General features: G+C 44.1%; 2 protein-coding genes and 1 long non-coding RNA gene across 16 annotated transcripts in view; 2 read left to right on the plus strand and 1 right to left on the minus strand.

Moving 5' to 3' along the window:
* TXK (TXK tyrosine kinase) overlaps positions 1–10,520 on the plus strand; it is a 34,886-nt gene extending 24,366 nt beyond the window's left edge. The window contains exons 11-14 of the mRNA XM_065596903.1: positions 628–692; positions 4,020–4,138; positions 5,291–5,448; positions 7,449–10,520. Of these exons, the coding sequence (XP_065452975.1) occupies positions 628–692; positions 4,020–4,138; positions 5,291–5,448; positions 7,449–7,517 (411 nt within the window). The 3' untranslated portion in view covers positions 7,518–10,520. The remainder of the gene's footprint in view (positions 1–627; positions 693–4,019; positions 4,139–5,290; positions 5,449–7,448) is intronic.
* A 3,029-nt stretch (positions 10,521–13,549) lies between these two features.
* Positions 13,550–25,810, minus strand: LOC101951707 (uncharacterized). Of its 2 annotated transcripts, none has more exons than XR_002888117.3 (3): positions 25,483–25,810; positions 15,523–15,641; positions 13,550–14,659 (listed from the first exon to the last, which is right to left on the minus strand). It is a non-coding gene; the product is annotated as an uncharacterized LOC101951707 (long non-coding RNA). The 2 variants fall into 2 exon arrangements; XR_010601888.1 differs by lacking the exon at positions 25,483–25,810 and adding an exon at positions 16,407–16,927.
* CNGA1 (cyclic nucleotide gated channel subunit alpha 1) overlaps positions 19,536–27,681 on the plus strand; it is a 122,916-nt gene continuing 114,770 nt past the window's right edge. For 11 of the 13 annotated variants that reach the window (XM_065598079.1, XM_065598086.1, XM_065598082.1 and 8 more), the window contains exon 1: positions 19,537–19,786. The gene's annotated coding sequence lies outside the window, so the exon portion shown is untranslated. Of the gene's footprint in view, positions 19,787–27,681 lie in introns of all 13 variants that reach the window. The other 2 variants (XM_042841863.2, XR_010601887.1) reach the window with 2 other exon arrangements.

Genomic DNA, 27,681 nt, shown 5'->3' on the forward strand with positions numbered 1-27,681 from the left:
TTATTTAGCAAAAATGGTTAACACATATTGTAAGAGACCATTCATAGTGAAGTGGACCCTTAACACCTTTACAATCATAGAGGTGATCCCAAAGATGTAGGATTAGTGGGATACAGATTGTTGTAATAAGCCATAAATCCAGTGTCTGTATCAAGACCATGATTTTTAATATCTAGCAAAGTTATGAATTTAAGCTCCCAGGCTCGTCTTTTGAGGTGTTGTGAAGGTTTCCTTTGAGGACGAGGACTAAAGAGGTCAGATATGGAGTGATCATTTTGTGAAAAATGTTCACCCACAGGTGATACGAAGTTTTTGTCTTTGATTATTTTTCTGTGTGAGTTTGTTTGAGAGCGTAGTGATTGTCTGGTTTCACCCAGTTGTTATTGTGGCATTTAGTGCACTGCATGAGAGATACCACATGTTGTGATAGGTATGTGTGGGACCCATGGATATTGAAAGGTGTGTTGTGGGGGGTATTCAATACAAAATTTAGTCTCTCTGATATCCTGGGACCAACATGGCTACAATAACACTGCAAACTGCATGAGTAAAGTACTAGCGAGCTGTTGCATTTTTCTCAGGATGCTTTAGTTAGATTTCAGATATGTTTTTCTCATTTTCCTGCAGGCTGCAAGGAACTGTTTAGTCAATGCCAAGAACATAGTTAAAATATCTGACTTTGGAATGACAAGGTATGCAGCAATTGTGTATAACAACAGTATTGAATCTTAACTACACTGGGAATATTTTCAACTAGCAATAATGAGGCCTTGAATTAACCTCCTAGCTTGCAAAACTGCCAGTATCAGTTATTTTGCATGTAGGTACTGCCAATGGAATTGTCTCTCATCTCTTTGATTCCCTTGTACTTTGGTGCACACACTAAGGAGCACATTTTCTAAAAGTTACCTCTATTTGTGCATACATAGATCCCTGCATGTGCATTCTTCAAGCATTAATACTTTGCTCACAGGTATTATAATCTTTCAGCTGCTCATGCAGTTTAGTGTTGGAAAAGTGCATGTAATTGTGTTTGTGCACAGATTTGTGCACACACAAAGGTTGGGTTGAGGGCCCTTTTAAAATATGGGTTTATCATAGTGTCTGATACTAAAAGCTTCTAGCTAAGACAATCTTAGCACAGCACCTATGGGCTTGTCCAGTACACCTGGCAGGGCTGTTGCATGCACATCATAAAGGTTCCCATTCAAGCCTCATCTGCAAGGCTGTCTGTGGGGTGGGTAGAGAGGAGCTTCTGCCAATCTGCCCTGGAAGAAAATTCTTTCCTGACCCCAAATATGGTGATCAGCTAAACCCTGAGCATGTGGGCAAGACTCACCAGCCAGACACTCAGGAAAGAATTCTCTGTAGTAACTCAGATCCCACCCCATCTAACATCCCATCACAAACCATTCGGCATATTTACCGCTAGTAGTCAAAGACGAATTAATTGCCAAAATTAGGCTATCCCATCATACCATCCCCTCCATAAACTTATCAAGCTTAGTCTTGAAGCCAGATATGTCTTTTGCCCCCACTACTCCCCTTGGAAGGCGGTTCCAGAACTTCACTCCTCTGATGGTTAGAAACCTTCGTCTAATTTCAAGTCTAAACTTCCTGATAGCCAGTTTATATCCATTTGTTCAATGCCAAGAGGATCCACTTTTCTCATGAGCTCCAAGGGTGCTGCTCCCTTTTGCCCCCCTTATCTCACCGCAAAGTTCATTGTCTGTTTCAAGAGCCAGGGAAAATGCAGACTCCATCCCCCATTGTGATTATTATGCAATCATTGCCCCTACTTCCTAGCTTGATGGCTTTGTTTACCTTATATTTAAATGCACTTTTCATTGTCTTTTTCCTGACATCAAGCTGATCAGACAAGTAAACACACATTCCTTTATCTAGGGCAGGCTTGGCTTATGTCCTGCCTGCCAAACACATTTTAAGAAAATATTTTCAGCACATAACTCTTTGTATGTACTCCATATATACAGTACACAATGATTTTTGGGATCAGCATGTTACCAGTTTGCATGAGATACTTAATTGACACCTTTTTGATACAGATTATGACAATGGTATGTTGGGGGTAAAGAATGTGTTAGGCCTCATGTGAGTTACAGTATGGTGTACCCTCTGCCAGTTGGCACTGCAGTGCTCCCAGAGGCACACGTTACAGCATTTAGAACAGTAGGTTCAAAATATTTTCCTTATCTACATTAATAAGCCAGTTAGCTTTACCATATCTTGCTTGCAAAGAGTACAGGGACTACTTCAAGTATTGCATAATCAGGGGAATTTAATTACACCTCTCCTGATGAATCTCATAGGCCAGGGGTGGCCAACCTGAGCCTGAGAAGGAGCCAGAATTTACCAATGTAGATTGCCAAAGAGCCACAGTAATAAGTCAGCAGCCGCCCATCAGCTCCCCCACCCCCCGTGTCTCCCACACACTGGCAGCCCTCTCCACACCTCCCGACATAGGCGCCGACTGCATGGGTGCTCTGGGACTGGAGTGGGTGCTCCACACCCACCGGCAGCCAAGCTCCCCCCTCCTCACCTCTTTGCCCCCGCTCCAGAGCGTGCCACATCCCTGCTCCTCTCCCTCCCTCCCAGCGCTTCCCGCCTCCCTCCCCACCACCTAACAGCTGTTTGGCGGTGCTTAGAACTTTCCAGGAGGGAGAGGGAGAAGTGGGGATGTGGTGCGCTCAGGGGAGGAGGCGGAGAAGAGCCAGGGCAGGGGCAGTGACTTTGGGGAAGGGGTGGAATGGGGGTGGGAGGGACGAGGGCAGTGCAGGGGTGGGAAGAGGCAGTGCAGAGGTGGGGCCAGGGGGTCGAGCAACCACCGAGCGGAGGGGAAGTCGGCGCCTATGCCTCCCGATCAGCTGTTTTGTGGCGTGCAGGAGGCTCGGGGGGGGGGAGAGGGAGGAGCGAGGGCACGGCAGGCTCAGGGGAGGGGGCGGGAAGAGGCAGAGTGGGGGCAGGGCTTGTGGCAGAGCCAGGGGTTGAGCAGTGAGCACCCCCTGGCACACTGGCAAGTTGGCGCCTGTAGCTCCAGCCCTGGAGTCGGTGCCTATACAAGGAGCTGCATATTAATTTCTGAAGAGCTGCATGTGGCTCCGGAGCTACAGGTTGGCCACCCCTGTCGTAGGCTCTATTGGCACATATGTCCGTGTGCAATTCAATTCACACATTTAATATAAAGCTTTTTACTCACATGACTTATGTGTATATAATCTATGATATGATTTGGTATACATTATTTTCTAAGTGATTTTCACCATTTTATTTAAAGTCAATTACCAAAAAAGTGCTACTGTACTTCTCACTAATCTATCTGGGTATTTACATCATACTTAACTCTGTGGTATCTGAACACTTAATTAGCTGTGGCGGTAAACATGCAGAATTCTGCTGACAGAAAAGTTAAGCACACATGGCTAACAGTGAATCTTGTTTGAATTAATCCAGAGGTTTGACAGCAGGAAATCACAGATTACAGATTATGAAGCTGATTCTTCATTCATTTATGCAATTATAAATCATAGAATCATAGAATATCAGGGTTGGAAGGGACCTAAGGAGGTCATCTAGTCCAACCCCCTGCTCAAAGCAGGATCAATCCCCAACTAAATCCCCAAATTGCCCCTTCAAGGATTGAACTCACAACCTTAGGTTTAGCAGGCCAATGCTCATATGTAACTCCATTAAAGACAATGGAGTTATTATTATAAAACAGGTATAAAGTGTTAGGAGAATCATAGTATGTGCCTCACTGGTATGGCAGCTGGTATCAATGAGATCTGGGAAGTGCAACATCTAAAAAAAAAATGAGAGTACTGGTCATGCATAATCTTTGTCTTTAATCCACTCTGGAATTCTTAGAAGTAACAGGTATTTCCATATGGACACTATTTCTGGAAGTGTTTTTTATAGAATCATAAATCATCTAAGGATATGTCACCTAAAGCATTTACCCAATACTTTAGAGTAATTATATTATTACCTGGTTTCTCTAGATATGTTCTAGATGATGAATATATCAGCTCTTCGGGTGCCAAATTTCCAGTCAAATGGTCATCTCCTGAAGTTTTTCATTTCAACAAGTACAGCAGCAAGTCTGATGTCTGGTCATTTGGTGAGTGGGTCAGTTTAAACTAATTTGCAACACATCACTTTGCTCATAAAAACTGCAGCACATAACTTTTATAGTAAATTATTTGTTGCACAGTTACAACTATCTTGAGTTTTAATGAGTCAGTTTCATATTAACAATCTAGTCTAAATTGCAAGAGACTGTCCATTTTGAATAAAGCAGTACTTCTTGGGTGGGATAGGGAGGCAGGAGGCCACGATCCAAAATTGAAGGGATGGAATAACTAGCCTCTTCCACAAGTTGGAAACTGAGGGCTCCCAATGGAAGGATTCCTAAGAAATTCCATGAGCTGAAATTTGCTGCGTTTCCACTCCTTTCTACAGTTCCATTGTTAAGAGAAAACATTGTCTACCAGACCACAATGCTTTATCTAAACCTCTTGTTACTTGAACTTAGCTTATGACTGCAATGTGGATTCTTTACAGTCAGAAGTCTTCACTTATCAAAATCCACATTCATCTCATAAATTCATAGATTCCCAGGCCAGAAGGGGCCATTATGATCATCTAGTCTGAACTCCTGTGTAACACAGGCCATAGATCTTTCCCAAAATAATTTGTAGAGCCGATCTTTTAGAAAAACATCCAATCTTGATTTAAAAATTGTCAGTGACAGATAATCCACCATAGCCCTTTGTAAATTGTTCCAATGATTAATTACTTTAACTTTTTAAAATGTATGCCTTATTTCCCATCTTTGTCTAGCTTCAATGTCTAGCCATTAGATCATGTTATACCTTTCTCTGCTAGACTGAAGAGCCCATTATTAAATATTTGTTCCCCAGGTAGATCTTATAGACAGTAGTCAAGTCACCTCTTAACCTTCTCTTTGTTAAACTAAATAGATTGAGCTTTTTGAGCCTATCACTATAAGTCATGCTTTCTAATTCTTTAGTCATTGTCACGCTGACCCATCTCCAATTTATCAACATGTCACTGGGACAGCTCCACAGCTGCTATAAATTGGAGCTATTCTCATTTATATCAGCTGAGGATTGATCTAGTCCTGTCTCTCAATGCAGTTCAGATGTACAGTTGTCTCCTGTATTATCCAGGACACACAATCTCTAGTGTTCATGCATCTTAATATTATGGAATAGTTTTGTGAACATTTAATTTTCTGGATTATTCCTAGGAGTTTTAATGTGGGAAGTTTTTACAGAGGGCAAAATGCCTTTTGAAAATAAGTCAAATTCTGAAGTTGTCCATGAGATTTCCGAAGGTTACAGACTTTATCAACCATATCTGGCATCACTCACTGTGTACAAAGTCATGTACAGCTGCTGGCATGAGGTGCGTTTCTCTTATTTTCCTGTTCTGTATATTGATATTCCATCACCAGGGTCCTCATTCTAAATGTGTAGTTAAAGACAATCATTGAGAGCAGGGAAATTAAATACCTACTTTACATTTGTGATATCCTCAGAATCTTTGATGTGTTTTTCATATATCCTGGCTAAGGTTAGAAGCTTCTGCTTCTTTTAACTATTAAAAACCAATAAATATAAATAATTCTTTACATCACATCAATCACCAGTCAATCTGATCACCTGACCCTCTGTCTGAATCCCTCCATGATCTTTCCCTTCTCCATCCCCTTCTCCCTATTCCATATCATCAAGGCCTTATATAACTATTTCCCAGCTTATATGTTGAACCTGGGGCATGGTTCTCTGTGGTCCAGTGCCTTGTGCAGTCATTTATGTGAGTACAAAGCATAGACAACTACCATTCTGATTTAGTAGTGTTTTACATTCACTTTGCATAGGTGTGAATGACTATACAAGGTGCAGGGCAACAAAGAACCTGGCTCTACTCTTATTCGATCCCTTCCACACCCCTCTATTCTGCTAATGTTTCCTGACTTAATGCCATGTTTATCTGCTTCTCCCACAATTGTCTGTGCCTTTTTTAAGGCTTGCTTCCTTACGTGGAATTCCCTCCTAATACGGCCAACTAAACTACTAACCTCTCGTAATTTGAATCCCTCTGTAAGACCCACTTTTCCCATGCTGCTGACAGAAGTCTATAATTTTAAATTAATTTTAAATATATAAAAATCTTTTTTAGATGTACTTTTAACTCTTCCATCTAAATATGCACATGCCTAAAATGAGTAACAGTGTAATCTTAATGCTGTAGCTCTGTCCTTCCTTCCCACATCTCCTCTCTAATGTGTATCTAACAGCTTATAAAATATCTGCTCTAGGTGTTGGATAGCTACAGTACTTCTAAGTTAAAGCTACTGTATCTTAAGGGATTTAAACAGAAAATGCATAGTTTGCTCTCTTCTGGGATGCCTCCTGGGATGCTAGCCACATGCCATCCTTACCTTCCCTATATCAGCCAATGGAGCTTGCTGGCTGACTGTGCTGGGAAACATGCTCCATCCCTTGCAATGGTATAGCTCTGAGTCTGGGAGCACAGTATTCCAGAGAGCCCTGGTAGACACTGTGGTCTGGTCTACACTGGGGGAGGGGGTCGATGTAAGATACGCAACTTCAGCTACGGGAATAGCGTAGCTGAAGTCGATGTATCTTATTTCGACTTACCTCCCATCCTCACGGCGTGGGATTGACGGCCACAGCTCCCCCATCAACTCCGCTACCGCCGCTCACCCTGGTGGAGTTCCAGAGTCGACAGGAGCGCGTTCGGGGATCGATATATCGCATCTCGTCTAGACGCGATATATCGATCCCCAATAGATCGATCGCTACCCACCGATCCGGCGGGTAGTCTGGATGTACCCTGTGATTCTGAGGCACAGTGCTTCTCAGAGCCCCTATTAGGGTGGTGTGGCTATAGACAACTCCCAATGCAGGGCTGAAATGAATATCACCTAAACAGACCTTAGGGTTGGTCTACACTAGCGCTTAAGTCACTGTAACTTAAGTCGCTCAGGGGTGTGAAAAATACACCCCACTGAGTGACGTAAGTTACATCGACCTAAGCGCTGTCCACACTGGTGTTATGTCAGTGGGAGACGCTCTTCTGCCAACATAGCTTCCACCTCTCATGGTGTAGTTGCGCTGATGTAGAGCTTGAGTGTAGACTTGCCCTTAGATTCACATTTAAAAGGTGTCTATGCTCATGATGCTGTTGTTCAGAAAGCACCCCAATCAGCTAACACACTTACATGACAAAGCCAAGATTTTCCTTAAAATGACAAACATACACATGTACATTTGCAGAAAGAAAAGTTGTAACAGTGTTCTGGGTAGTCTGCTTATAAAAGTCTTTTCTTATGTCAGATCAGCCTGTACTATAGAGTTGCCCTCTGATTTGTTTTTCAGAAACTTGACGGTCGCCCTGCTTTTGCTGAGTTACTTCAGACCCTCACAGATATAGCTGAGACTGGATAATCAGACTTTCTATACATATGTATTCTCATTGCAGAGATAGCATGAAGCCCCTCATGTGGTAATTCTCAGTCTTTTACAGTCCTAGCTAGTTATAGCCATCAGCAGCACTGTAAATATTGAGGAATCTGAGTAGTTAGTCTGTTTTTATTTTCAGGGTTCATCACATTTTTAGTGTTTTTGGGGAAATGGATAGTTCAGGGGATCGGTGATGGGCTCTTGACCTTTTTGCCGCAAGGTTGCTAGTTCAAATCAAGACCAGGTTCATGATGATCAAGTCTATGCTGGAGAGGAATAACCAAGGTTCCTTCTGGTACATGGCACATAGATCTAAATTGCACAACAAACCCTTCTGCTTTATATGGCAGATTTACACTAAATTCTGCAACAATGCCATTGATTAAGAAATCATTTGATAATTGGTCTGGCTCATAGATTGGGGAATGGGGACAGGTGGCAGCAAAAGAGACTTGAGCACCCATTATGGATTTCTATATGGGTATTGGAAAGACTAGGTGAGTGAGATAATATCTTTTATTGGACCAACTTCTGCTGGTGAAACAGACAAGCTTTTGAGCTACAGAGAGCTCTTCCTCAAGTCACTGTACAGGTCGTCATACACATTTGAACACAGGACCTTAGGCACTGTAACACAGACTTCTGTCATTTGAGTCTAAAGAGCAACTTAAGATAGTAGAAATAGTAAGCTTTTGTCATCTAGCAGACCAGTCATTAAAGGGAGACAACCTAATTTGCCTGTGTGCTATACATTCTCTTAGAGGAGGGGTGGGAAGGCATGCAGGAAGAGGCAGATATCCTAATAGCTCTTACATGCCATCTGAATGGAATGCCACTCGAACAATTTAGGAGCTGCATAGCTGGTGAATGTGCCTGCCTGTGTGCCTTAGGAGCACGAGAAAACAACCACCATCTCCTGCAAGCTTGTTTTTGCTTTCTCCAAGGCAGTGTTTCCCATGCCACCCTTCTGCCTCTTGGAGCTGCATACTTAACTAACAGCCTCCTTCAGTCAGCTATACTGAACCCCTCCCCCCCCCCCGGTGGCATGCCAGTGGACAAGCTGAAGAGATGGAAAATGGAACCTTTTTGTATTTGTGGTGCATAAGTAATTTTTTGCAAAATCATGGCAAAAAGATAAGTTATCTGTCCCATTTGTGTAACCAATACTTGTTATAATTAGAACCCTGCTGTGAACAACAATTGCACTGGTAACTTTTGTTTTCCTTGTACATCGTATATTTGTGGTGACCAATGTTAGTGTGAGAAAAGCTTATTGTTTGTAGCTGTACCATCTGTTAAATTTATAATATAGAAGAGAAAGAGCACTATAGAAAAGGAAAACTAAACTCACATACTGCGTATATAATCATATGTATTTATACATAGCTGAATGTATATATTTGTATTTTACAGCAACTTGTAGGGAGACAAAATATTTAAAACCTATTGATTGAAGAACATTCTACATGACTCCTACAGTTTTACCTTTTTATTCTAAATAAAAATAAACATTGTCAGTTTTTGGAATTATGCCCAATGATAGATTCCTTGGACTAAATTCAGCCCTGACGTAAGCCTGGGTAACTCCCACTGATGATAATAGTGTGCAATATTTTTAAGCAATGTGATTACCTGCAGTTATTTGAAGAATGTAAATATCAAAGAGGAAGAGGAAATGTTTAATTATTTCATGTACGCCTTTGGAAAGTTGCCAGTTCTTTTGGCTGCATTGTGAAAGCATCTCAGTTTCAAGAGAAACTAGAGTTCCTTGTTCCTTTATATAACCTTTTAAAATAATTTTAACCAAGTTATACCACTGTTTGCTCTTAGAATGGACTCCTAGTACATATTTTATTCCATATCAAATGTATGTCTGAATACAGATTGGTACAATACACTAGTCAGGAGAAAAGAGTAGTGTGCCTGAAAAAGCACAATGGATGCAAGTTTTCCGTTTAATTACTGCAATCCTTCTGCCCACTCCAGTGACATGTTAATCTTTTCAGCAGGTGTTGCTGTATAAACAACAACAAAGAAATTATATCCATAGTGCAAAGCATACGAGTATGTTGCAAATTGCATGAGGAGTTCTATAAGAGATCGTATTGAAGTGGTTTTGCTAAGTTGTTTGTTACTGCATGCCAATATGTAGCTAGGAGACATCACCCAACTGTGAAAGCAAAGAAGGTAAGAAGTGGGAGGGCTGTGAGTTGAGCTTGTGACTGCTACACAGTGAATACATACAAATTGCTCAAATGTTTCCACGTGTGTTTCTCTGTTATGCTGAGCTGTAGTTTGCTTAGTGGGCCTTAGACCCTTTCAGTATTGGAAAGTAAGGTAAAAGGTGACTATTGTTGTAGAAAGCGAGAGCCTGAGACATAGGGCCTAGTATAAAAAGGCCTTGTGTAAGGCCTAAGGCCCAAATAGAGTCAAGCCCTGCTACTATAAAGCACAATTAGCAAGAATCAGGCCAACTCAGGCCCTGCCCAGTTACAAAGCAGAGGCTTGCTTTGCAGGTTCACTATCCAATAGTGGAACTTGGCAAGAATAGGGCTGGCGTTGCAAAAAACACAAGAACTCCTACACACTAAGTATTCATGTAAATACATTCTAGAAGAGTAGTGCCAGAACAGCCCGATACAGGTTTATGGTGTAAACACTCTTCAAAGATGACACAAGGACACACTGACCCCTCTTAAAGAAAAGGGCAGGATGACAGGGTGATGGAGAGAGATGTTTTGATTGAACCAACTGGTACAAGGTAAAGGGTGGTAATTAACCACGGTGGAGGGGCAATATGTAACTTGTTTGTATCAGTGTATAAAAGAGGAGTCTTTGTCTGCTTGAGGGGGGGAATGGAAAGTCCTGCCATTCACTGAGCTGAGTCCATTGTCATAGGCATACATGTGCTAGTGTAACTGTAGACATTGATCCAAGGAGCTAGGCCCTTGCTTCATTGGCAATAAACTTGGCTGAGTGCCTTTGCTACAGAACTGAGCCTGTGGTCTTTTTGGGCAGTTCAATTGAGATCGGGGGGTTTGGTATCTACACAGAGCCAGCACGGCAAACAGGAAGAACACACATATGCAACTACAAGTCCCTTTATTTATTCTGTTTTACTTTAATTGTGCATTTATGTTTAGCTCATGAAAATAGGTAAAGTGAGTTTTTAAAATGCTAGCAATATAAGTTTTAAGGATGTACTGGAAAGTCACGTTAAGTTTGGAAATCCCCTTTGGAAATTTTAGACATGGTCTGCAGACGCCCCGAGGGCACAGGTTGAAAATGACTGATCTATATCTTCTAAGGGTACATCTACACTACAGGGGGGAGTCGATTTAAGATACGCAAATTCAGCTACGTGAATAGCGTAGCTGAATTCGACGTATCGCAGCCGACTTACCCCGCTGTGAGGATGGCGGCAAAATCGACTTCTGCGGCTTTCTGTCGGCGGCGCTTACTCCCACCTCCGCTGGTGGAGTAAGAGCGCCGATTTGGGGATCGATTGTCGCGTCCCGTTGGGACGCAATAAATCGATCCCCGAGAGGTCGATTTCTACCCGCCAATTCAGGCGGGTAGTGTAGACCTAGCCTAAGTGACCACAAAGGGAAGAGTCAAAGGCCCCACTTATTGGCATGTGCAGCACAACTGGTCACTACATCTGAAGCACCTGAGCTTTGCCCACATATGGCATGGAAGGTCAAAATGAGGTGGCTGGACTGCAGTGGGCTAGAAGCAGTTAAATTAGAGAACAAATCCAAGCTAACTTTAATATGAGAGGCTCCCATGTTCACAAATCAATGAACTTGCAATAATTTTCTCAGAGAGCTGATCAAGGCACACCTATCCTGAAACTTTGGAGGAGAGAAGGTAGTAGTTTAGATAAATATAACCAAATTACAGTGTGTGATTTTAGCAACTACTCATCTTCACTTACCCGTCCCTTCCCCCATCATATGCTATTATGATGTCAGTTCTTGCCTCCCTTCAGCGAATACCAACGGATACTAGCTTTCATTGTCCTCTTGTTAAAATTTTCAACTAGGGACCTTCCTGGTTTCTCCCATGTTTCCCCTCTTGCACGGGAAGAGTTCCCTGTAAACAAACAGCCACAGAGCTCATTGTCCTCCTTAAAACCCCCCTTTGCTGTGATGCCTACCAATCCCACCCCCCCAAAAGCCATAACACACACAACAATGGGTAGACAGCTGATATAGCAAGACCATTGCCTATCATGCTGACCAGTATTGTCTTGCGCTACCCACTCTGCCTGTACCCATCTGTTGTCTCAGATCTTCTTAGATTTTAAGATCCTTGGGACAGGGACAGTCTGTTTGTATAGTGCCTACCACAATGGGGTCCTGGTCCATAACAGGGTCTCCTAGAAACTACTGAAATACATAAATCTCTCTCCTACCCTAGTTATCACAGTTAAGTGACAGATACTAGAGGTTTTGTTGTCAGTATCTTACTGACCACTAACTTATCTCTCACTCAGATACCTTCTCAATATACAAAAACTTTAATTTGGAAGTAGCTAAGGTTGCCACACATTCTACTTGACATAACCCACAAAAACAAGTGAATGCAAAGTTAAACCACTTAACCATACACACTCATTTCCTCCACACTATCAGTTCTGCAACTGCTGTTCACCATGCTCCATGTACCACACCCTCCAGGCTCTCCCTGAGCCTGCTCTTCTGTACATACTCCTTTACAAGATTATTTCCTCCCCCCCACAAAAAACAAAAACAAACCAACCCACCACACACACCCCCACTAGTTGGAGATGTTTGGTGCAGCAGCTGGTTGTGGTAGGAGAGGGCTGTTTTGTAAAGGGATGTGTGCAGAAGGGCAGTTAAAGGGGGTGATGGAAGAATAGCATTCCTTGGGGGGGGGAGTTAAGGATGCAATGTGTGCCTGTGGTGCATGATAGTTGTAGTAAATGCGTGCTTGTAATTGTAGGGGTAGAAATTATTACTGTCAAGGTAGCATAACTTTTCATGTCCTTGCTTTTGTGTCAGATACATTATGTATCTAGGAACTCTAACTGCTTCACAACCAACCACATTTTTTGTGTATTTGCTTGTTTGAAGAAAAAAATTGGGGGGTGGGGGAGAAGCTGGGCAAGAGGTAGATTATCAGGACCAGGGGATGAGTGGCCTGGCATAGGGGTTAGCATCAGGCGGGGGCTGAAAGGTAAGGGGCCAGGAGCTAATTACCAGAAATCAGGCTGGGCTGGAATACTAGAAGGTGAAAAATCAAACCTGGAGGGCAGGGATCAAGAGTCGGTTACCATGAATCAAGCCAATTGAGGATACCAGGAGGTCAAGTTAAGGTGACAGAACCAGAGGGCAGGAACCTGAAGGCAGTTACTAAGAGTCAGGATACCAGGAGGTCAGGATCAGAGGGCAGGAACTGGGAAACACCAGCCCAGCGGTCGACACAGGATGAAGTCCAGTTGTATGGACAACTTAGTGTTTTGGCATAACTAGGACTGTGACACCATCAGGAGCCTTGGCGCTCTCCCAGTCAGAGACTAGAGGTCAGGCTTGTACCCCAGTTGGACTTAATGGACCTGGCTCCCAGCTGCCATCTCTGAGCTGCTGGGGTGGAAGATTGGAGTATGGAGACTCTCAGGAACCCCACAAATCTGGGGTTTGAAACTGGTAGGGCCCCGATATGGATGAATCTATGAGGGATAACTACAGCTACTGACAGGGAAGATTTTAATCCCTCAGCAGTTTCACATGAATGCTTAGGTAATTTTTATGCTGTAGGGAAAGTCTAGCTCCTGGGGGAGGGAGGGAGGGAGGACATACATAGCTATAACTAGTAATTGCTGAAAGTCACTTTAAATCCAAATTAAAGAAACATCACCAGTTGCCCCAGATCTGCTCAGGATTCACCTCTCTCACAGGTTTTGTGTAGATAAAACTTTAAAAAAACAAAACACAACTCAAGTCAGTCAACAATGAGAAGTAGAAATGCCACAGACAAATTTCAGCCAGAGCCCAATTTTCAAGAGTTTTATTAAATATTATAAAGAAAAATCAAACAAAAGCTACTCAGAAAATTAAAAGGGCATAAAAACTGACCTTGGGCAAAATTACACATAGATAGGTCATCTACTTTTAGATTAAAAAACCATGAATTTATATCCCATTTTAGAATGCAGTCCTAACTATGGAGTCATAGCCATCACCTCCATAATGTATTTGGGTAGAAGTTATGTATATCTGCATGTCAATTTATGGGATTTTGAGGGGGGGGGATGGGTGCATCTATATTTTTGCAACTATACCCATTGTGTCCTCCTTTGAAAAATATGCCTTTACATGCTAGTCTATTGTTGAGGGGTATTTCCAGGTCCCTGAAAACACTAAGAGGATATTGGCTATAATAAGGTTTCAAAATCAAGTTCATAGAGTATAAATATTTATAGTTATCCTGAACCATTTAGGGGCAGGACTTATAATTCATGAGTGTCCTGTCTGTGGGAGAGCAGAACCATTGTTCCACCCAGTGGTGTATGAATGACTCTCTCTGGTTTAATCTCTGGAAACATATCAGTTACAATTAATGTAGGAAATTCATTGATTTGGGTTGTTCCAATGTCAACTCCATGCCAGGAATGGGCATTTCCTGCATGACCACTAATATGTTCAGAAGTCCCAGGACCATTTGATGTGTTCTTACACTTCTTGCACCACATTCTAAGGCACCCATAGAGCAGTACCATGGCTAATATGATAAAAAGGACACAGCTGATGAGCCAAATAACCATAGCCAGGTCAATCATCTTGCTGGCTGGAAACACAGCATCTCTGGCCATTGTATGAAAAATGGTACACTGACCTCTAGAAGGCTCTATCCCCTGGCAATGCAACACACAGGATATAGTTTGTAGATCGTGTTAGCCTCTGCAAGGTCAGGAAGTCATGGCTCAAAAAGGTATAAGTTCCTCCTAGTGAAAATTCTGTCACAAAACACCAGACAAGATGCTGTTCCAACTGGGCCAGTATAGGACTGTAAAACTCATTAGGATAGGTATAATGGTCGCCCACGAAGCTGAAGTAAGGATGATATTCTTAATGTTAATTTCATCATCATAATTCTTTTATCTGAAAGAAGAAACACATTTGATATTTTAAAATGTTATACAAACACACATTTCTGTGCAGATGCACCTAAAGTTATTTATCTAATATACATTTTAAATACAGACCTAAATGTATTTCAACACTGGGAACAGAAATACCATAGCCTATTTATAACACTTAGCTGGCTAATGAAAAAAAACTCTGCCCTGTTATACAAAAGATACAATTTAATGCCCATCTTGGGTTTAGATTTAGTATTACTTTGATACCAATGTCATCTTATGGCTACCTATTATATAAGAAAAAAACATATGTTTTGTGGCAGAAGAAGCTAGCTAATCCATCTATGGCTGTCTCCTTCTTTGTGTAAGCAGTTCTATGTCATAGCATCTTTTCACATTAAAGATATACACAACACTTTTAAAGGTGACGTATTTTTGCCAGTTACTTCCTTTATACATTAGTGGTTTTACTTATGAAACAGAAAAAAAAAAAAAAAAAAGCTGTGGCATTAATGCAGGAAAGTCCCCAACAGTCACATTCACCCTTTAAAGCAAGCACTACTACAATGTTTTGTTATGAGCCACAGTTAGACTGTTTAATGTTTGTTTTTATTAGGAACTAACAGGTGCTATTGCTTTCCTGTTGTCTTAGAAACACCCCTCTGCCCTACCATAGTCCAGATCAGTAAAAAGCTAAACTCTGGAATGGATTGTGCCAGAAGCTGGGTTGATAGTTACCTGTGCTGTTCACTCCCTCTGGGGCACCTGGCATTGACCAATGTCAGAAGACAGGATACTGGGCAAGATGGACCTTTGGTCTGACCCAGTATGGCCATTCTTATGTGCAGTGAGCTGGACTGGAGCCATTTGCATCACACTTACCTTGACACACATGAACCACATAAAGAGGTTATTTATCTCCATACAGCAGAGAGAGAGAGAGAGAGTCACAGAATAATTCAGAAGAGCAGGTTCCTTTTTCCTGGGTAGAATTCATGTCCCTGAGAGGAAAAACACAAAAACAAACAAAAGGTTATTGAACATTTGTGGCTTAGTTCTGCTTTCCAAAAAGATGACATCCCTCATTCCACAGATTGCAAAACCAGCTGCCATACTCAGATGTCAGCACTGTAGCTGATTTCACAAGCTGCAGAGCGATGGATACTTACATGCTGGAGAAAACTGTTGTGTTAGAGCAAGACTTAAAAAGAAAAAAGTGAGCACTTAAATGGGGTCCTAAGTCCATATTTAGATACCTAACTAAGTGACTTAATTTTCAAAAGTACTGAGCATCCAGCAGCATCCTCTCAGAAATAATATGTGACAACCTAACTCAATGAGAGTTGGATCAGGTGATACCAGTCAGCTCTATGTTCTTGGGGAACCAGGGCGCAGTATCCAGCCTGTCTGACTCATGAAAGATCTCACCCCCACCCCCCAGCCGCTGCTTAAACCAAAACCCATCAGAGAAAAGACTTGCAGAGAGCAATGAAGGGCAGATGGGAGACACACCTAGACCCCTCCTGACAAGGTTGACAACATTAAGACATCTCCATTAGCATACAGAAGGAAGAACAGAGACAAGTCCCCTAGCCTCATCTGCATGAAAGATGGGACAGGAAGACAACTCAATTTGCATACAGAATAGAGAACAGAGAACCGCACTGAACTCTGGGACCAGAAAAAGCAGGGACACACTGCATCATGGGAATCTCCACTCCAGATGTTAATGAACCTATGCTTGCTGTAAGCGTGTGCAGACTCACCCCGGTGGCACCTCCTGCTGGTCATCCAGGGAATTCGCTCTGCCAGTCTTGGTGCGCCCTCGTCAGGCTGGTGTCTCACCACCACTGCTGGCTCCCATGTCCCTACCAGACCCTGGTGTCCCTTTAACTGGGTGCTGCCCCCTGGCAGTACCCCCACAATTCTGGGTCTTCCCCTCCCAGGGGAACCCCCACCCACTATCCCCACTTCACCTCAGAATGTGGCTACTGCCAGTCACCATCTAGCCCCCACTCACTGGGGCAGACTGCAATGTACATGCCATTCATCGCTGGCAAAGGGGGGTTTGGACCTGCTGCCTTTGCCTACACCAGGCTACCCATCTGTAGCCCCACTACCTGGCCTGGCCTTTATCAAGGCCTGCAGCCTGGGGGTTCTCCAGGCTGGAGCTCCCGAGCTGATCTAGCCTTTTCCCCAGTCCTGCTCTACTCTAGGTACCTTGCCCAGAGTCAAAGCAGCCAGGCCCTTCTCCCTCAACAAGCAGAGGGAAACTGTTTGCCTGCCCCTGGCTTCCCTGCCTTTATAGGGCCAGCTGAGTCTGTTTGGGGCATGGCCCCAGCTGCAGCCACTTCCCCCAATCAGCTCAGCCTTAAGAGCTACTTTCTCCAGCCACAGCCCCCTCCCAAGGCTATTTTTCAACCCCTCTGGATGGAGCAGGGTGACCACCCCGCTACACTGCCCACACCCAACTCAGCAATTATCAGACCAATTCTAGTAATGAATCCTTGATTGATATCCAAAATACTGAAGCATCCTAGTTGCATTGTGAGCTCCCTGGAAGAAAACACCACCCATAGCCAAGAGTGACCAGCTCCTATTGTCTAGCCTAAAGAAAACCCTTGAGTCATCAGTTTACCCATAAACAAATCTAGCGTTCTCCCTTGAACCATTGTATTTTCTCTACAAAAATCCCTAGAGCTCCATATGAAAACACAAGTGACACAAGCAGTACATTGATAGAATTACAGATCCTGCCCCGAGAAGAGTAACCCGAATAAATGAGCATACCCCAAAGTAACGGGCAAATATGGTAACACAGGGACCAAAGAACAACTGAGAGAATGAGAACCCAACTGTGGCGGGTTGGATCACAGAAACCGCCTTGGGAGCTGCCACCCGATGTGCAAAGACTACCTCTGCTCCTGTTTTTCCTGCCAGCTCAGGACTCCAGCACCCTGTCTTGCTGAGCCAGACACTCCCGTCTGCTCCAACACAGACCCAGGGTCTGAATCACTTGCCCCAAAGCTGCAAGTTTACCTGAAAACAGCTCACAGAAGTGTGCTTGTCTCTAGCACTTAGATACTCAACTCCCAATGGGGTCTAAATCCAGATAAATCCGTTTTACCCTGCATAAAGCTTATGCAGGGCAAACTCTTAAATTGTTCGCCCTCTATAACACTGATAGAGAGATATGCACAGTTGTTTGCTCCCCCAGGTATTAATACATACTCCGAGTAAATTACTAAATAAAAAGTGATTTTATTAAATACAGACAGTAGGATTTAAGTGGTTCCAAGTAGTAACAGACAGAACAAAGTAAGTCACCAAGCAAAATAAAATAAAATGCGCAAATCTATGCCTAATCAAACTGAATACAGATAATCTCACCCTCAGAGATGCTTCAGTAAGTTTTTTCTCAGACTGGACACCTTCCAGGCCTGGGCACAATTCTTTCCCCTGGTACAGCTCTTGTTCCAGCTAGGGGATTCTTCATGATGGCTCCTCTCTCTCTTTGTTCTCTTCCACCCCTTTATATATCTTTTGCATAAGGCAGGAACCCTTTGTCCCTCTGGGTTTCCACCCCCGCCCCCTCACTGGAAAAGCACCAGGTTAAAGATGGATTCCAGTTCAGGTGACATGATCACATGTCACTGCAAGACTTCATTGCCCACTTGCCAGCACACACATATACAGGAAGACTAACAGGTAAACACAGCCATCTGCAGACAATGGTCCTGGTTAACGGGAGTCATCAAGATTCCAAACCATCATTAATGGCCCACACTTTACATAATTACACTAGGCCCTCAGAGTTATCTTTTATATTTCTAGTTTTAGATACAAGAGTGCTACATTTCTACAAATAGGATGATCACACTCAGTAGATTGTGAGCTTTGTAATGATACCTTACAAGAGACCTTTTGCACGAAGCATATCCCAGTTGCATTATATTCACTTATTATCAAATCTTTATAAAACTATCCCAGTTACATTATATTCACTTATTATCATGTTTTTATAAAACCATATAGACTGCACAACGTCACACCAACGACATCACTGCAACTTACTTCCAGGGCAGTTAAACCTATGCATGAATGCCAGAATGCAAAAGGTTACAAAAGGCAATATCATACCAAAAGATATGATCTTGAATACATATGCCTTACATAGATTAGAGTCATTATTTTCAATGGGAGCTGGTGACATATGAAAGTGGATAGGCAAAATGGAAATATAATAGGTGCACTCAAAGCCAGATCACAGCATTTGATAAAGCTCTATTTGTCTCAGAGTCCAAACTATGTAAGGAATGGCTATTGATTGCTATAACTAATGGTTCCCAGCTATGTCATCACTTCCTTTGACTCTTTACTATTGTATCTGTTTTATGAAGCTTTAAGTGTAGAATATTTAATTTGTCTGTTGAGTGCCCCCTTTGTCAGGGGAGGGGGATTCATTATAAAAGAAATGTTTTGGAACAGCATCTTATCACAGGAGTGTTGCAGTTGCCAGATAACGTGAGTCCAGAGTACATAATATAAAGCTACAAATGCAATTGGTTCATGGTAGTGAAATGGATATGGATGAGAGGACAATCAGGGTCCAGACACCCCAGGGGGAAAAACAGGCAGTTGAATTAACTGATTACAATACAATAATATTGTACTACAAATGTGTATTGAGTACGGTCTTTTATGAAAACTGATGAAACGCTAGTCATGCATATTTTGCTGGGGTACGTACAGTATATAAACGGTTATGTATGTATGCTGCAAATATGTTTCTAAAATATGTTGTGGAGAGAGTTGATAAACAAGCCTGCCTTAGGCAAAGGAATGTGGATGCATTTGTCGGGGTCAAGCTTTGTAAGCCAGAGGACAACGAAAATACATTCACATATAAGGTAACAAAGCAATCAAGCTAACTAGTGGCAGCTTGGTGATCACACCAGGGGACAAACCGAAGTCTGAATCTCTGGGAGGAGGTCTTCCTGGCTCTTGAGGCAAAGGCAATGGACTTTGGGGGAACGAAAATACATTCTGATAATCCATCACTTAGGGAACAAAGGGGACAGCACCCTCTGAGTTTGTGAAAGTTGGATCTTTTAGCCTGGAGGGCTAGAGATGCTGGTATCCTGATGTAAGTGAAAAAACTGCTTACGCAGAGATTTATTATTATTAACTTGCTTAGATTAAGTTTTAGTCACTAGAAAGCATATTATGTTTTGTTTTGTTTGTAACCATACCCCTCTTTTTCTCTTGGTTAGTATCACTTAAATCTCTTTTCTTTATTAATAAACTTATTCCTAGTTTACTATGTACCATCTCAATGCTGCTATATTGAAGAATAGAGTGAGTTCTCAGCTAAACTGGCAGACTGGTGTGTGCTCTGTCTTACTCTGAAGGCAGTAAACTTAATTTCTGAGAGCGTCTAGTGAGAGAGCCTGTATGCTGCGGTCAGACATCTCTGGGAAACTCTCTAAGGAACTCGGGTTCACTGACTGTTACCTGCAAGGCAAGGTTTAGACTGGGAGAGTCTCGAGCAGTTTGCTGGCAATGAAAGAGACTAGTGTGTCAGGGAGATGACACACAGTCAAACCCTAGCAAAGCTCTCCCTTGATCAGGGCCGGCTCCAGGCACCAGCTGAGCAAGCTGATGCTTGGGGCGGCAGATTGTTCGAGGCGGCATTCTGTCCAATCCTAGGGTGGCACAGCCGCTTTTTTTTTTGTTCCGCTCCGGCCGCCCTCTAGGGGGCGGCAGCGCAGAGGACTGGAGCGCCCTGCAGCAAGCCCAGCAGGGCAGTCCTCGTCCTTCCAAGAGGAGGTACGCTAAGTGCTGCATTAGGGGGGGCTGTGTTGGTGAGTATCTGAGTGCCTGCTGCTGGGACAGTTGGTCAGTTTGACCGTGTGCTTGATTGCTTGCTTGTTTGTTTGAAAAGTGTGAATTGGGAGTGCTTTGTTCCAGGTGGGCCTTGAGTGGGCCTGACTGGTATATAAGGGCAGTCAGCAGCGAACCAGCTGAGCGGCGAACAGCAGAGGCTAACAGCAGGAGTTTGCCTGGGAGTTCGCGTGGGGAGAGCGCACTGAGGCTTTCATCTGCAGGTTTCTCCGAGTAGTTCCTGCAACAGTTGAGGAAGCTCCTAAGAGGACGGTGATATGGAAGGTGAGCGATCAGCTGTTGTAACCTGCACAGGTTGTGCCATGTTTGTCTTTCTTCCGCAGGACACAAGCGACTTTGTCTGTACAAAGTGCAAGCTCGTCTCCATATTGGAGGAGAAGGTTCGAGGGCTGGAGAAACAAGTATCGACTCTGCGTTGCATAAGGGAAAATGAAGATTTCCTGGACAGACGTCAGGAGATGCTTCTACGGCCACAATGTTCTGAAGATTCAGAGCAGGCGCAGCAGGGACAGAAGGATTGTGAGGAGGTTTGGCAGCATGTGACCTCCAGAAGAAGAAAGAGGAGCGTCCATGCACCAGCAATGGAGATACAGGTGAGCAATCGTTTCCATGTTCTCTCTACAGGTGCTAATGCGGAGAGTGGACTAGATGGCCCATCTGAGGGAAGGGAGCAGAAGGAGACTCCACCGATTGGAAGGCAAAAGATGCACTGTTCTAGGGATGGGGGTTCCACGACCACCACTCCCAAGAGGAGGAGGAGGGTGGTGGTGGTTGGGGACTCCCTCCTCAGGGGGACTGAGTCATCTATCTGCCGCCCTGACCGGGAAAACCGAGAGGTCTGCTGCTTGCCAGGAGCTAGGATACACGATGTGACGGAGAGACTGCCGAGACTCATCAAGCCCTCGGATCGCTACCCCTTCCTGCTTCTCCACGTGGGCACCAATGATACTGCCAAGAATGACCTTGAGCGGATCACTGCAGACTACGTGGCTCTGGGAAGAAGGATAAAGGAGTTTGAGGCGCAAGTGGTGTTCTCGTCCATCCTCCCTGTGCAAGGAAAAGGCCGGGGTAGAGACCGTCGAATCGTGGAAGTCAACGAATGGCTACGCAGGTGGTGTCGGAGAGAAGGCTTTGGATTCTTCGACCATGGGATGGTGTTCCACGAAGAAGGAGTGCTAGGCAGAGACGGGCTCCATCTAACGAAGAGAGGGAAGAGCATCTTCGCCAGCAGGCTGGCTAACCTAGTGAGGAGGGCTTTAAACTAGGTTCACCGGGGGAAGGAGACCAAAGCCCTGAGGTAAGTGGGGAAATGGGATCCTGGGAGGAAGCACAAGCAGGAGAGCGCAAGAGGGGAGGACTCCTGTCTCATGCTGAGAAAGAGGGACGATCATTGAGTTATCTTAAGTGCCTATACACAAATGCAAGAAGCCTGGGAAACAAGCAGGGAGAACTGGAAGTTCTGGCACAGTCAGGGAACTATGATGTGATTGGAATAACAGAGACTTGGTGGGATAACTCACATGACTGGAGTACTGTCATGGATGGATATAAACTGTTCAGGAAGGACAGGCAGGGCAGAAAAGGTGGGGGAGTTGCGTTGTATGTAAGAGAGGAGTATGACTGCTCAGAGCTCCGGTATGATACTGCAGAAAAACCTGAGAGTCTCTGGATAAAGTTGAGAAGTGGGAGCAACAAGGGTGATGTCGTGGTTGGAGTCTGCTATAGACCACCAGACCAGGGGGATGAGGTGGACGAGGCTTTCTTCTGGCAACTAGCAGAAGTTGCTAGATCGCAGGCCCTGGTTCTCATGGGAGACTTTAATCACCCTGATATCTGCTGGGAGAGCAATACAGCGGTGCACAGGCAATCCAGGAAATTTTTGGAAAGCGTAGGGGACAATTTCCTGGTGCAAGTGCTGGAGGAACCAACTAGGGGCAAAGCTTTTCTTGACCTGCTGCTCACAAACAGGGAAGAACTAGTAGGGGGAGCAAAAGTGGATGGGAACCTGGGAGGCAGTGACCATGAGATGGTCGAGTTCAGGATCCTGACACAAGGAAGAAAGGAGAGCAGCAGAATATGGACCCTAGACTTCAGAAAAGCAGACTTTGACTCCCTCAGGGAACAGATGGGCAGGATCCCCTGGGAGAATAACATGAAGGGCAAAGGGGTCCAGGAGAGCTGGCTGTATTTTAAAGAATCCTTATTGAGATTGCAGGAACAAACCATCCCGATGTGTAGAAAGAATAGTAAATATGGCAGGCGACCAGCTTGGCTAAACAGTGAAATCCTTGCTGATCTTAAACGCAAAAAAGAGGCTTATAAGAAGTGGAAGATTGGACAAATGACCAGGGAGGAGTATAAAAATATTGCTCAGGCGTGCAGGAGTGAAATCAGGAAGGCCAAATCACACTTGGAGTTGCAGTTAGCAAGAGATGTTAAGAGTAACAAGAAGGGATTCTTCAGGTATGTTAGCAACAAGAAGAAAATCAAGGAGAGTGTGGGCCCCTTACTGAATGACGGAGGCAACCTAGTGACCGAGGATGTGGAAAAAGCTAATGTACTCAATGATTTTTTTGCCTCTGTCTTCACGCACAAGGTCAGCTCCCAGATTGATGCACTGGGCAGTACAGCATGGGGAGAAGGTGACCAGCCCTCTGTGGAGAAAGAAGTGGTTCGGGACTATTTAGAAAAACTGGACGTGCACAAGTCCATGGGGCCGGATGCGCTGCATCCGAGGGTGCTAAAGGAGTTGGCGGGTGAGATTGCAGAGCCATTAGCCATTATTTTTGAAAACTCATGGCGATCGGGGGAGGTCCCAGATGACTGGAAAAAGGCTAATGTAGTGCCCATCTTTAAAAAAGGGAAGAAGGAGGATCCGGGGAACTACAGGCCAGTCAGCCTCACCTCAGTCCCTGGAAAAATTATGGAGCAGGTCCTCAAGGAATCAATTATGAAACATTTAGAGGAAAGGAAAGTGATCAGGAACAGTCAGCATGGATTCACGAAGGGGAAGTCGTGCCTGACTAACCTAATTGCCTTCTATGATGAGATAACTGGCTCTGTGGATGAGGGGAAAGCAGTGGATGTGTTATTTCTTGACTTTAGCAAAGCTTTTGATACGGTCTCCCACAGTATTCTTGCCACCAAGTTAAAGAAGTATGGGCTGGATGAATGGACTGTAAGGTGGATAGAAAGCTGGCTAGATCGTCGGGCTCAACGGGTAGTGATCAATGGCTCCATGTCTAGTTGGCAGCCGGTTTCAAGTGGAGTGCCCCAAGGGTCGGTCCTGGGGCCGGTTTTGTTTAATATCTTTATTAATGATCTGGAGGATGGTGTGGACTGCACTCTAAGCAAGTTTGCAGATGACACTAAACTAGGAGGCGTGGTAGATACACTAGAGGGTAGGGATCGGATACAGAGGGACCTAGACAAATTAGAGGATTGGGCAGAAAAAAACCTGATGAGGTTCAACAAGGACAAGTGCAGAGTCCTGCACTTAGGACGGAAGAATCCCATGCACTGCTACAGACTAGGGACCGAATGGCTAGGTAGCAGTTCTGCTGAAAAGGACCTAGGGGTCACAGTGGACGAGAAGCTGGATATGAGTCAACAGTGTGCTCTTGTTGCCAAGAAGGCTAACGGCATTTTGGGCTGTATAAGTAGGGGCATTGCCAGCAGATCGAGGAACGTGATCGTTCCCCTTTATTCGACATTGGTGAGGCCTCATCTGGAATACTGTGTCCAGTTTTGGGCCCCACACTACAAGAAGGATGTGGAAAAATTGGAAAGAGTCCAGCGGAGGGCAACAAAAATGATTAGGGGTCTGGAGCACATGACTTATGAGGAGAGGCTGAGAGAACTGGGATTGTTTAGTCTCCAGAAGAGAAGAATGAGGGGGGATTTGATAGCAGCCTTCAACTACCTGAAGGGGAGTTCCAAAGAGGATGGAGCTCGGCTGTTCTCAGCGGTGGCAGAGGACAGAACAAGGAGCAATGGTCTCAAGTTGCGGTGGGGGAGGTCCAGGTTGGATATCAGGAAAAACTATTTCACTAGGAGGGTGGTGAAACACTGGAATGCGTTACCTAGGGAGGTGGTGGAGTCTCCTTCCTTGGAGGTTTTTAAGGCCCGGCTTGACAAAGCCCTGGCTGGGATGATTTAGCTGGGAATTGGTCCTGCTTTGAGCAGGGGGTTGGACTAGATGACCTCTTGAGGTCCCTTCCAACTCTGATATTCTATGATTCTATGATTCTATGATTCTTCCCTCCCCGCCGACCGGAGCGGAGCCCTCCTGGCAGGCAGCAGGAGGCGGTGCGGTGGGAGGAGCTGCGTGGCTGCCCCCCTTCTCTCTCTCTCTCCCGCCCGCTCCCTCCCCCTCCTCCCCGCTAGCCGGTCCCCCTGCACCCAAGCTCCGGCCGCACCACAGGTTTTTTTTGTTTGTTTTGGGGTTTTTTTGCTTGGGGCGGCCAAAAAGCCAGAGCCGGCCCTGCCCTTGATGAGGCAGAGGGGTAACACAGTGGCTTACAGTTCTTGGTGTTCTGAGAAGAGTGTCACAATGAGTTAAAGATTATAAGCAGAAATACCACTTTAATACAAAGAATGGCCATCAGAGATTTCTCACAGGCTGGTCGCAACAGTGGAAGTCAGTGATTCACTTTTGCATTTTATGGCTTTTATTGCCCTAAGAAAATTATTCATATTTCACCACTTAAAGTGAAATCAGACAAGCATAGATGGTAGAAACTAACATGGGAAAATATACTCTGGCTCAATATCTTTTCTATATGTTTCATTAAGGTAAATTATTTAGCAACTTAATTTCTCTTATGGTTCATAGTTACAAAGCAACCTGGGAAGCAAAAGCACTGATCAGCCAGTAAGGTTCAAGAAAAAGCAGGATGGAAAAAAGTTAAAATGAAAAATGTACATATTCTCTCATACCTTTGAAATTTCCGTGTTGTAAATGTCCACCTTTTCTTCCTGGGTTGACGATTTCACAGTTATATTGAGATGTCTTAAAGGAAAGAAAATTCAGTCTGCTCTGTATTTATCAGAAAGGTTTTTTCCCTCCTTCTTTGAAAATAAGATCTTCTACCATGTTTGACTGGCTGAATGGAACTCTAGTTACTGTAAGAGAGATGCAGATGTTTAAACATCCAAGACCTGCCTGTGGTGATATCACACAACAGGAAATTTAATTCGATAGTAAAAGCTCTACTGGGGGAGGTGGAAAATGACTATTATTCATCCAGGTTGTCATTTACACAGAACATGCAGTAAATATAGACTTGAAATAAATACATGGATGATTATTGCTACATAGGGGAATGAATCATTTTGATTTGTGTAGAAATGGCACAATTTCTTGAACATTCTTTTAGATCCCAATATGAAACCAAGTTTTCAGTGAATTCTTCTGAATTCTGATTCTCAATAAAACAATATACAGAAAAAACATAGTATGCCTATGCATCCTCCCCACTCTCTACTCACTGTAATATCCTTTTAGGGTTTCTCTAGATTTGGAAGAGAGGTTGATTTTAAATTGGGATTATTCAACAACCTGATCAACGCATACCCTTACAGAACTTAGTGTGTCCTTACCTCTGTAGACAATGCCTTCACTTAACAATGATTTCAGATTTTAATAGGGCAGCAGTTGAAGAAAAGATAAGACACGGGGGGGGTGTCAGGGAGAATAGAAATGTCCAGATAGGAGCAGCGGAAGCTCTCTAAAAGTGAGGGGCCACAGGCACCCAAACCATGGCCTCGTCCCCTGCACCACCCCACCCCTTCCGAGGCCCTGTCCTCACACCGCCCCTTTTCCCCGAGGCCCCGCCCTCATGCTTCCCCTTCCCCCTAGGCCCCTGCTCCCACACTGCCTCTTCCCCCAAAGCCCCGCTCCCATGCCGGCTCTTTCCCCCAAGACCCTGACCCCTGCTCACTCCTCTCCACCCTTTCCCCCTGTTACTCACCCTTACGGCAAGTAAAAAGTGGGGGGGCGTAGCCCCCTAGCTGCCCTTGTTCTGATGCCCTGTGTCCAGACACAAAAATTACTCATGGGATGGAGACATACAGGGTGACTCATGGGACAAGCTGATAACCCATGGCTTATTCATGGGTGCACTACTAGCTAATAAATCATAATTCTACAACTTTTGCCCTTATGCTGAACTTTACCTATCTATTAGTTACAGCTAATCTCTCTCAATGATATACTACTGTTATCTTGGGTTTCTTCTGTTAAGGTCCTCTTGGCCATAAGGAGTATGTACATTAAGGTGAGGTGGTAATAAAGAAGATTATAATGGAGCTCAAGGGAGTTTTGCCTCCCCCATCTACAGAACAACAATTTTCCTAAACTCAGTTACAGTTCAACATAGATATATAAAAAACATGCTTTGGACCAAGTATTAATTATTATTATTAATTATTTGTATTACCATACCGCCTAACAGCCTTAGTCATGGAGCAGGAACTGACTGTGCTAGGCGCTGTACAAACACAGAACAAAACAACCTTCCCTGTCCCAAGGGATTTACAATCTAAGAATAAGACAAGAGATAAAAGTTGGATATAGACAGACAGGGAAGTACAAGGAAACAATACTCATCAGGATGATAAGCAGTGGTCTTAGCATACCAGCAACCTAACTGTTGCCAAGTTTGTATTTGTATGTGTCACAGCAAAGGAGAGTTTTGAGGAGGAGGGATTTGATGATTGTAGAATATCAAGGTTGGAAGGGACCTCAGGAGGCCATCTAGTCCAACCCCCTACTCAAAGCAGGGGCCAATCCCCAGACAGATTTTTACCCCAGTACCCTAAATGGCCCCATCAAGGATTGAACTCACAACCCAGGGTTTAGGAGGCCAATGCTCAAATCACTGAGCTATCCCTCATACATACTGCACTCAGTGCAATAAACTGGATAGCCCCCACTCTGCTGTGGGGCTTCTGCCTGCATTGTCTCCTGCAGCTACCTAGTTAATGAAGGAGTTTTGTTTAAATCAAGAAGTTTTGAATGTAGTTTAGTTTACAGGTTTTAAAGAACAGCAAGTGAACCTTGCCCCCTTCCCACTCCCCTTGCAAAACTCCCTGTTAGCAGCCCCTGGTCGCTTGTGCACTGCGTTATAAAGCCCT

Source organism: Chrysemys picta, chromosome 5 (genome assembly GCF_011386835.1).
Source record: "Chrysemys picta bellii isolate R12L10 chromosome 5, ASM1138683v2, whole genome shotgun sequence".
In the NCBI taxonomy this organism is placed as follows: domain Eukaryota; kingdom Metazoa; phylum Chordata; order Testudines; family Emydidae; genus Chrysemys; species Chrysemys picta.